The sequence below is a fragment of the Crotalus tigris genome, unplaced genomic scaffold, assembly GCF_016545835.1.
Source record: "Crotalus tigris isolate CLP2741 ecotype Arizona unplaced genomic scaffold, ASM1654583v1 scf7180000017633.3093840, whole genome shotgun sequence".
Taxonomy (NCBI): Eukaryota; Metazoa; Chordata; class Lepidosauria; order Squamata; family Viperidae; genus Crotalus; species Crotalus tigris.
Window position 1 is genome coordinate 2,597,132 of NW_024096527.1, and position 11,856 is coordinate 2,608,987.

Genomic DNA, 11,856 nt, shown 5'->3' on the forward strand with positions numbered 1-11,856 from the left:
TTGTCCAGAATGATACAAAGATTCCCACACAGGGCAGGGATGTGGACAAGAAGGCTTTCAAGGTCCCTTCTAACCCTATGAATCTAAGGATTATTGTTTGGTCTTATTTACTTAATTATTTTAATACAGAAGTGGGATGCAAGCTAATAAACAAGGAATGTAGGAAACCAACTAAAGAAGAATCTCTGTAGTCTGCCTGGGTCTTCACTGCCTACACCATGGATGTTTAAAACAGTTTCTCTCCGGCTGGCCTACCCCACAAGGCTGTTGTGAGGATAAAATGAAGCCTGACACCAGGTAGGCCTACCAACCTCATTACTTTTCAAGAGCAGTACAGGGGCCACCAATGAAAGGTATAATTCAGTCCTTCTGGACAGTATCAGATTAGGGATAGCTGCTTGTCAAGACATATTAGTTATAATTAAAAATGAAAACAAAAATAGAAAGCTTTCAGCAAAGAAAAACTGATAAACAGGTGCAAGGCTTAATGGGAAGAATGAAACAACCCACAAGCCAAAGATTGTTTCCAATTTCATAGTGTGACCCCTGGAATCTCCCAAGCACCCCATACAAAATAACAGTAGCATAATGTTTTGGCTGGAAAATCTGCATTAGGCTTGCAATAGCATTACAACCAGCCTTAATATGCAGCAGGGGTCTTCAAACTCAGCCCTTTTATGACTTATGGACTTCAACTTCCAGAATTCCTCAGCCACCATTTCTGGCTGAGGAATTCTGGGAGTTGAAGTCCATGAGTCATAAAAGGGCCAAGTTTGAAGATATACAGAAACAGCCTTGTAAGCTTCCCCCAAATGCAGAAGGAAAGAATAAAGTGTTGTTTGCAATCCTCACCACGTGACTTGAGCATTTGATTGAAACACAGAGATACAAAAAGTCCTGAGTTTGCAATGTGACGTCGCAATGCATATTTCATCATCTTTTTTTTGCAACATCACCATAGGCACCTGATGCCCAGGAAAGGAAGGGGGGGAGAAAATAGTCAAGAATGTTGACCCTTGCCTCCTTTTTCCAGTAACATCAAGCCATCATGGTTGCCTATACCCCTCCCCCAATATATATAAAAGTATATATATTCACATATAAAAATCATTCTCTTTAGGTCAGTATTCCTCAACCCTATAAACTTTAAGAGGTATGGACTTCAACTCCCAGAATTCATGCTACCTGGGGAATCCTGGGAGTTGAAATCCATATGTGTTAAATGCAGGTAATAATGAAATTACCTTAGATTTCTACTGTTTGTTCCCCAAGGGGAACCCTGATCAACAACATAAGTGAAGATTGATTTTCTCCACAACCCCCCTCCAATTCAATCTAGCAAAATTAGTTCATGAAGGGCTAAGCAATTCCCTGAGGAATGTAGATGGCATCTCAAAATTTAATCTAAATCAGTGCCTCTCAATTCCAGCAAATTTAAAATATGTAGACTTCAACTTCCAGAACTCCCCAGCCAGTATACCAGGTGTTCGGATATCTTCAAGTTGTCAAGGTTGAGAAATAGAATTAGTCCTTGACTTACGACCATAATTGTGCCTGGCAATAATGGTCATAAGTCATGACAGTCGCAAAGCGGATCACCATGTGCAGACCTGTTTTTGTGATCTTTTTTTTAAGTAAACACGGCTATCACAAATCAAACCCATTGTTTGCTATGGGTCGATTTTGACCAGAAAGTGGAAGTAAACATCAGTTTCTGGGAAAAACATAGCGGTCAGGTGATTGCGGATTAATGCAAATGACCTTAAACAGGGCTTTTTTTGTCATAGAACACCCAGAACGGAGTTCCAGCACCTTTTTTGGATGGAACCTTGTAGGGTAGGCAAGGCGGGTTGTATGACGTGTGTGAGTTCCAGCACCTTTTTTTTTTAAAAACAAAAAAAGCACTGACCTTAAATATAGTCTAGTTGCTGAGCTCCCAAAATGAGCTCACATGATGCAGAAGTGCAATGTCACAACTTCAAAACCAGGTTGTAAGTTTGGATCTACACACACACACACATCCCAGAATCCTTGATCTACCAAATATAATAATAATAATAATAATAATAATAATAATAATAATAATAATAATAATAATAATAGGCTCCTTGGGTGCAATCCCAAAACAACTGGAGCACCACTTGAACACTATTGGCATTGACAAATTTGCTATTAGTCAATTGCAAAAGGCGGCCTTATTAGGAACTGTTTCCATCCTGCGACGATACCTGTAATACCATGAAACATCCACATCTGCCTATCCCAGGTCCTGGGTAAGGACTCGATAGGTAGACAAAATGCCAAATCCAGTCTGAACATCTGGCTGACTGTGTGATGATTGATAATAATAATAATAGTTGGAAGGGACCTTGGAGGTTATATAGTCCAACCCCTGCTCAGGCAGGAACCCTAGACCATTTCAGACAAATGGCTGTCCAGTCTCTTCTTAAAGACTTCCAGTATTGGAGCATTCACTGCTTCTGGAGGCAGATTGTTCCACTGTTTAATTGTTCTGACTGTCAGGAAGTTTCTCCTTAGTTCTAGGTTGCTTCTCTCCGTTGCTTCTCGTCCTGCCTTCAGGCGCCTTGGAGACGCATTATATTCACGGGAGAACAAGACTATCCTTTCCACTTTAGAAAAATAGCTATGGACAATGTTGGCTGTTCTTCAGTTAATTTTGGGGTGGGGGGAGGTTGACCTTAGCCTTCCATGGAACCCCAACAGGCTTTTGTAGAACCCAGTTAGAAAATGGCTGACCTACAAGCCTCCTTAGGCTATCAACACAAGTGTAACTTTGGCCACAGTGACCCATGGTCTCAGGGTGGATTTTGGAAATTCTGCTGCATTTGTAAGAGAACAAAGAGGGAGGGAAAGGATCTCTGGGGGATGGTGGTTAATCATTTTGCTACTGTGATCTTGCTTTTTTATCCGCAGCCAGGTTCAGGAATCCATTCCCCAATGGAAACACAGATACAAAGATCCTCAAATCATTTGGAAGAATCAGGTCAAGTTATGGCTTAGAAAGAGCTCCATAAAAAACCACAATAGCTGAAGGAAAGGCAGCAGGGGGAGTGGAGGGGGTATCTATGATTCATCTTCACAAGAACAGTGTGTGACTTCTACTATCACCAAGTGTGCTTTTCTTTTTCTTTTCTTTTTTTTTTGCATCAGAAATTTCAACGACATCTGAGCAATTCTACCAAAGAAGAAAGCAGAATTGAATACTGGGGCATACAGGATAAGGTCTAATGCTTGCATAAATGCTGTAACTCTGGAGACAGATGACTGAATTAAAGAAGCTGCGGATAAATGAATGGCAGTTGGGATAAAAGTACAGAGGAAATGACATCAAGAACTGTTGTATTTTATATTTGGTTAATAAGACTCAATTTCCCAATTGATCTGCCTGAGGAATATTTTTTAAATCTTCCTGGACCTTGCAAATTTTTTTAAAATCCTGCTTCAAATAGCTTTCCAAGAAGATCTAATCAGGCTTTTGACTTGTGCCCTTGAATAATTCAAGATGCCAGACTTCCTTCCTTCCCCAAAAGGGAACCTTCAAGTATATTGGTCATCAATTCCCAGAATTCTCTATATGGATGAGAATTTTGGAAATTGAAACCCAACCCTTTCGGAAGGTTTTGGGTTTGTTTCTTTTTTGTTTGCCAGGAAAATATGAATATTCTCACCCAAGTCCCCTTTTTCTGAGGGGAATCACTGAAAGCACCTCACAACAAGAAACAGGGATCAGAGGGAAGTATCCATAAAATGGGGTGATTCTCAATTTCCTCAAAAGCCCCACCAGAACAGGTTAAGAAAAAATACAAAAAGAACCCATAAGGTTGGAAGGGACCTCAAGGTCATCTAGTCCACATCCAGCAAGCTGGCTGGGGAATTCTGGGAGTTGAAGTCTACAAGTCTTTAACCTGCAAAGGTTGGACATCCCTGCAAATTGAGTGTCTTTATTTTTCTGACAGAGTAATAATTGACCTTGCTATATGTCTATTACATGCTGGCTTGGGAATTCTGGGAGTTGAAGTCCACACATTTCAAAGTTTTTACGGTTGAAAAAACACTGGACTATGGGTAGTCCTCGCTTAACAACTGTTTAAAATTATGACAGTCCCCCTAAAAAGGTACTTATGACTCAATTTCTAAGTTACAATGGCCGTACAACCCTTCACCATCATGGCATTTTAAGCACTTAACAACCACTTTAAGAGTTGTCTCCAGTGTCCACAGTCAAGAGACCATGATTTTCAACAATTTTTTGCCAGTTTCTGGTATTTACTTCTAATTTCTGACAAAAAAAACCACCCATTGGATAAACAGACTTGTTTAACAACCATAGCATTTGCTTAACAACCACTGCAAAAAAAGGTTGCAAAATCAGGCATAGTCACATGGTGACCCGCTTAACATGACGTGCAACCATAATTCTGGACTCAATTACAATTGTAAGTAAAGGATTGCCTGCATATACTCCATCATCTCTGGACAGAATAGCTATTGATCATGCAGAGTTCTCAGAATCGAAGTCCACAAATCTTAAAGTCACTGAGGTTGAGAAATGCTGGTCAAGAAGTTCTTTCTGATGTCTAGAATGACCCCCTTTCCTTGTGGTTTTAAACCCACTGGTTCTGATCCTGCCTTCTGGGTCAACAAAGATGAAACCTGAAATATTTAAAGTATTTAAAATACTTTAAATATGCAAGTATTGCAATCTCCGATCACCCCTCCGTCAACATTTCTGTAGGCTAAATATAGAGCTTTCACTATCTTTGTATCTCTCCATACTCTCAATTTGTCAAGGTTCTCTTTGAACTGTGGTGCTCACAACTGGACACAATATTCCAACTGAATAAAGAGATGAAGTTATGAAAGTGAAAAAAGAAGAGAGCAGAAAACTCGTAACTCACCACATTTGTCTCTAGTTTGTCCAAGGAGACGAAAAAGAATGCATAAACAAAAAAGTAGTTTTTTTCCTAGCGGCTACATTCACACGACTTGTTAACTAGTGTTAACTTTGGCTAAGAGTTTTGTATGTATTGCACAAAGCCAATCTGTTAACACAACGGTTGTGTGTGTGTATGTCACACAACCCAGCTTGTTTGGCTAGTTTTTGTGATTTAAAAGTAAACAAAAGCAAACTCCAAAAATGGATTAATCCCAGGTATGCATATTATGGGATTGCAGCCACACAGGGCTGGATTAAGGTCAACTGATACCCAAAGCATAGCCCAACAATGGTGTCCCTTGACAAAAGGAAAATTCTTATGCTGTGACGCAAACTATTGTATCTGACATTTTCAAACCAAATGTTGAAATTTCATCGCTCACCATGACAACAAAAAAGATTTTAAACAATGTAAATTAAAGCCGAATAGACCAGATAAGGACAATTACAAAAAAAAATGACTAAAGTGGAACGTGGCAATGACAGAGTTATGGGTATGACAGCTGGGGGAAACTGCTGTGGTTCCCCCCCCCCAAGCATGTGTTTACTCTACCTAATGGTTAATCTATGGCTGCAGTGACATATCTGCAGGAATTGACCACTAAGATGTGAATACTGTAATCAGCATTTATATGGCCAAATCCACTTGCAGAGAAGAGGGGAGCGAAGTCCCATGTTTTAAGGAAAAGTTTCACCAGACCCTCCAATAATATATTACAAAATAGCAGTGTGCTGCACCTGCCAAAAAGGCCAACACAGTGCTAGGCTGCATTAACAGAGGGATAGAATCAAGATCATGTGAAGTGTTAATACGCCTTTACAATGCCTTGGTAAGGCCACACTTGGAATACTGCATCCAGTTTTGGTCACCACGATGTAAAAAAGATATTGAGACTCTAGAAAGAGTACAGAGAAGAGCAACAAAGATGATTAGGGGACTGGAGGCTAAAGCATATAATGAACGGTTCTGGAATTGGGTATGTCTAGTTTAATGAAGAGAAGGACGAGGGGGGACATGATAGCAGTGTTCCAATATCTCAGGGGCTGCCACAAAGAAGAGGGAGTCAAGCTATTCTCCAAAGCACCTGAAGGCAGGACAAGAAGCAATGGATGGAAACTAATCAAGGAGAGAAGCAACCTAGAACTAAGGAAAAACTTCCTGACAGTAGAACAATTAACCAGTGGAACAACCTGCCTCCAGAAGTGGTGAATACTCCAACATGGAAGTTTTTAAGAAGAGACTGAACAGCCATTTGTCCGAAATGGTATAGAGTTTCCTGCCTGAGCAAGGGGTTGGACTAGATGACCTCCAAGGTCTCTTCCAACTTTATTATTACTATTATTATTATTAATACACTTCAACATTATTTACTCCTTAAATGCAGGCAGAATTTAAGTGTTTGCTCTCCTCAAGCTGCCTATCATAGTTCTGCATGAACAGCCACTAGCCTGATCTTTCCTAAAAGAGGCAACTCGTAAGAGTAACTCATGCAGAGAGGCCCCTATAAGCCTCCAAGCAGGGGTGTTAAACTGCTGGCCCGTGGGCTGGACGCGTCACAAGGAAACCTTCCCCACCCCATTGCTGGCAATGGGGAAAAAGCTCTGATACGTCGTGCGACGTCGCAAGTTTGACATGTCTGGAGAAGAAACAGTTTTCATTTCTAGCTGATTTGCCAATTGCATCTTAATGCAATTATATCATCCAACAGATGTTGCTTTTTCAGGCTACACAATCATGTTCCATTTACTCTGACTAGCAGGGGTCTTCAAACTTGGCCCTTTTATGACTTGTGGACTTCAACTCCCAGAATTCCTTAGCCAGGCACGTGTGCCTGCTGAGGAATTCTGGGAGTTGAAGTCCACAAGTCATAAAAGGGCCAAGTTTGAAGACTCTTGCTTTATAGCAAAATTGGGATATGAGTAGCTTCTCTTTCTGAAGCCCAAATTTAAAACACGATTTTTTAAAAAATGGTACGTTCTCATGAAGCAATCCTTCAAGGCAGCTTCTGCACACCCATCAGTCAGCAGTTACAATGGGCTCTGCAAGAGCTGAATTCCAGTTCTCTATTTGCCTCCAAGAATACTGAACCAAAGTCTCTCTGATTATTTGATTTTTATACCACATTTATTAATTTATAACTAATTCAAAGAGCAAACACACATAATACTCCTTCAATATTCCTTCTTCCTCGTATTTTTCCTACAACAATACTGTGAAGTGAATGGGAGTGAGAGAAACTGACTGGTCCAAAGTCAGCCAGCCAGCTTTCATGCCTAAGGCAGGACTAGAACTCAGTTTCCTGATTTCTAAGCCAGGACCTTAACTACTACACCAAACTGGCTCTCTTAGCCTTCCTCACAACAATGTTGTACTCTGTGTAAGGATGATTGGAGGAAATAATCCACAGAAATGAGTATCAAATCCTTTGACTCTGGCAAAATTCTGCTTATGCTGCTCTGCAGGGGATTAGGGAATAAGCAGAACGGAAAGAGGATAACTCATTTGTTTATTTATTCAATTTTTACAGCCAAGCAAAAAGATACCTTTGCCAAATCTTTGCTTTGCTGACTCACTAGGAAAAAAAAACCTTCAAGATCAAGCTTGTTTTGTGTAACATCCAGGAATTAGGAACAATGCAATTGGGATTCTAGATTCTAGCATGTGACTGAAGGGAAACAGAAATGAGTAACAGAAGGAAAGGTTGTAAAAAAACTCAGTCATGTGTTTTATCCAGGACCAGATATTCTACTGCAGTGACCAATCTCTCACGTCGCATCTAAGAAAAGGACAATGGTCCTTCTCTATAAAGATACCATGGAATCGTCATATTAATCACACATATTAAAATAGCAATGTACACTTATTTTAAGCTCATACATGCCCTATACATGCAAAGCATTTTTTTTTGCAAAAATATTTTCGTTTATTGAAAAAGTGTTAAAATACAAAACACCAAAATATTTAAAACAACAATAACAGGGGGAAAAAGGTTATGGAGATTCTCAAGTCATCCAGGTCAGGGGTTGTCCCAAAGGTGCTTTTTCACGAGGCAACTGGACTTTTTTTTTTATCTTTGAAGATGCTTCGCTTCTCATCCAAGAAGCTCTGAAGAAGCTTCTTCAAAGAGAAAAAAGGAAATCCAGTTGCCTCGTGAAAAAGTGCCTTTGGGACAACAGAAAAGAATAGATTCTAATGCGGGTTGCAGAAGACAACGGACAGTATCTGGTTCACAAGAATGGAACATTTAGCCTTGCATTTAGTCTGTAAGCAAGCAAAATACCTTTTAACTAAAAGGGCATTCCTCCAAGGCAAGTGCAAAGGATAAATAATGAAGAAACTAATTAAGATACAACTAAGATAAAAGCATTAAAAAATTAAATCAGTTTTGCATGTAAGCATTTTGGCACCTCTGGGCATGTGATGAGTTCCTTCCCATCAACCCAGGAGGCAGGTTTAAAAAAAATGGCTTTATTAATTCCAGCATTTTGGCTCGGCCTGGAAAAAAAATTCCTCATCAAGATTCTATTCGAATTGAGTCTATAGACTCACATTTGACAAAGGCAAGCCTTGTTTAAGACAAAGCACTATTCATTAATGGAAGCTACCATCACAAAGCGACAGTAGGCCTGTCTCCCATCATCTCTGCTCACCCCATCAGGGAGGCTGTGCTGTGGTCCCTTTCATTAACAATGTCATCCTGTTGGAACCAGGCATCATCCCTATTACAGTCCTTATCCTGTGGAGCTACATCTCTCCAGAGATCTGGATGGCTCCCACCTTATTCTTTTTGCAAGGCATTCAAAACCTGGCTCTTCCTCCAAACATTTGGGCTGGGAAGTTAACGTGAACTCCAACTCATGTTTTTACTGTGAAGCCTAGAACCGGCTGTTGACGACCTCAGACATTTATTGTTTGATCTGTCCGAACTGTTGGTTTTTAACTGCATAGGCCAGTTAGAATCACTGCTGTAAGATGGGCCACCATATAAATAATTTAAATGCATAAAGAAGAGGATTGGCAATAGTAACTTAAACCCTCAACAACTGAAGGAAACTAAGCTGTTACTTATCTCTACATTTGGAGAGAGCTCTGCTGTAATAGATAAGCAAGATATCGTTTAAAGCATCCGAGAATGTAGAGATCAGCTAATGCCCCACGAACACGTTAGCAAAGCATAACAGCAGTAACCAGCTTTCCTCAGCTGGTGCTCTCCCCTAGCAAGTTGCAACTAAGGATAGGTTATACCTGAACAGGGAGATTACACTTAGCTGGCATTATCAGAAGATAACAGAGCTGGACAAGACATTGGAGGTCTTCTACTCCAGGGGTCTCCAACCTTGGCCACTTTATGACTTGTGGACCAACTCCCAGAATTCCTCAGCCAGCCTTGGGGACCTCTGTTCTAGTCCATCCCTCTATTCAAGCAGAAGACCCTATAATATCTTAGATCCGTGACTTCGCCTAATATGCTTTGAAAAATTATTTTAGCCAACTGACAACATGGCAATGAAATGAATTGTGTCTCAGAGGAAAGCAGGATTTTGCTCTTAATAATAGTATATTAATCTATTGAAGACTAATGGATGTTCTCTCCAAATGGAACCTCTATGACAATACATTGTCCACAACAGATACAGGAAGCCAAGCAATTGGAGTGTCTTGACTGTCTTCATGCCACCAGCTGCCCAGAGTTAAAGCCCAGTTTTCTGATATACCCCTATTTCTATCCATAAGCCTGAGTTCCCATTTGTAATCAAACAGAATATTCATATTTAGAATTAAAAACTACATGAATAATGAGAATTGTTGCAAACCTTGTTTGTGCTCAAGCAGCATCCAACTGATCTCTTGTCATGATGTTGAAATACATGAATCTCCAGCAAATGATGCTTCATTTATTTGGAGAGATTCAAATCGCTATTAACTAACCCTGACAATTTGAAGATGTGTGGACTCCCAGAATTCCCGAGCCGGCATCTTCAAGCTGGCAAGATAAAACCGGGGCAGGGTTGTTCCTTTTATGCTCTACTCGTTTGTTTCACACCAGATAGCTTACGCTGGAAATCACCGATCCGGTGAAGTTACTTCATAGATCCTAAGCTTTTCTCCTCATTCCTGTTTATCCGCTTTCTCTTTCCTAACAGCTTACTCCAACTTAGCGCCACCTCTTCAAATTCCGGTCACCCTATCCCCCCCTCCCTGCGTCTAGCTGGGGCAAAGACCGTCCAGTTTTGTTTTGTTTTTTAGCTTGACTTACCAGCCAGATGCCACGATTTCCTACGCCCGTAGCGCCCACACCCGCCGGCCTGGTCCGCCTCGTAGCCCACCAGGGGCGTGCAGATACCGTCCGCCACCTGCCCCGCCAGCAGCAGCGCCCCCGCATGTTGGGTGCTGTAGCCCAGCACCGAATGGAAGTAGACTAGCAAGTAGGTGAACCACATCGAGGCGCATAAATCGTTCAGGAAATGGCCCAGCGAGTAACTCAGCCGGGCGCGAGCGGGCAGCGGCGGCGGGTCGTCCATCCTGCCGGGAGGCGAGGAGCGAGACGCGCCTCACAGCTCCGGGGCCTGGAGCCCGATGGCCCCAGCTGTGCGTAAAAGCGCACCGGCAGGGCGCATCAGCTGGAACGCGCGGGGGAGGCGCCCAGGTCCGGGCCAAGCGGGAAAAGCAAGGAGGGTCGTAGCTACTGAGGGGAACAGCCCAGCCATACGGCCGCAAAACCGCTTTTATCGGCTCCGGGGAAATCCCAGGTTGGTGGCCGGCGTCGTTACCACCTAGTCTGCACCGCGGCGCCCCCAACTGGCTCCGCCTTGGGGCAGATAGCCGCGCCTCCTCCAACGGCCTCGCGGATGGAGCCAATGGAGAGGCTGAACTGCGAAGAAGCCGCGCCTCAAAGGAGGACTCGGCTTTAGCCCTTCAGCCGGCTTCGTGTCCTTCGCTCCGCCTTTCGGTTTGGAGACTTCTCCAGTAAAAGCAAAATCGCCCCCTCCCCGGATGAATTGCATCAACGAGGACTCTGACTCGTCGTCAGCCGTTCAGTCGTGTCCGACCCTCAGCCACTCTGTGGATCAGCCCTCGCCATGCTCCGATTCCAGGGTCCCTGTTCTTTGAACCTCGAGTTGCCGGCTTCTCCGGAGAAAGCAAAAGTTTGCCTATGCTTGCACCTTCCACAGCTTTGGCCAGGTTTATGCTCTATTCGTGTGTTTTAGATTTGCACAGGAACCTTTTCGTTTGGATAGAGACCCCGGGGCAGCCAACTTGCTGCGGGCCAACTCACCGTGGGATTCCTTTAGTTTCTTTTATTTTTGTTGACGATCCAAATTATTTCATCTCTTGTATCAAAGAGAAAACATTCCTATGACTACCAGTTTTTGTAATGCTTTGAGGAATAATAAAAGGAACATTTGTCCCAGAGTGAGTTGGCCTTGTTGAATTGGCTCTGGTGTGTTGGCCACAATGAGTTGTCCTAGACCAGTGATTCTCAACCTGTGGGTCGGGACCCCATTTGGGGTCGAACGACCATTTCACGGGGGTCGCCAAGCAGTCCGGCATTTTTTTCCCTTTTCCTTAGCTGTGCTACTCCCGTTTATTCTATTGGCTTTTGAAAGCCAATAGAATGGACTCTCTTGAATAGAGTCTAATTCTATTGGCTTTCAAAAGCCAATAGGAATTGTCCAGGTTGTCTCTGCCCTGCTGAGCCCGCCAAAACTCCCATTCTGCAAACGGTGCTGCACCAGTTGAGTAGTCCTCGACTTACGACCGGTTGAGTAGTCCTCGACTTACGACCAGTTGGGGGTCGCGGCATTAAAAAGGTTGAGAACCACTGTCCTAGACCCCTACATATGTTGCTCAGTTAAAGTACTGTAGACTCCTATCTCAGCATCGCCATACAAATGGA

General features: G+C 42.5%; 1 protein-coding gene across 2 annotated transcripts in view; it reads right to left on the bottom strand.

Moving 5' to 3' along the window:
* Positions 1-10,818, bottom strand: part of MFSD12 (major facilitator superfamily domain containing 12) — a 29,105-nt gene extending 18,287 nt beyond the window's left edge. The window contains exon 1 of one of the 2 annotated variants that reach the window (XM_039334766.1): positions 10,216-10,806. In XM_039334766.1, coding sequence (XP_039190700.1) covers positions 10,216-10,480 — 265 coding nt within the window. In that variant the 5' untranslated portion in view covers positions 10,481-10,806. Of the gene's footprint in view, positions 1-10,215 lie in introns of both variants that reach the window. The other variant, XM_039334767.1, reaches the window with a different exon arrangement.
* Between the last annotated feature and the right edge of the window lie 1,038 nt (positions 10,819-11,856).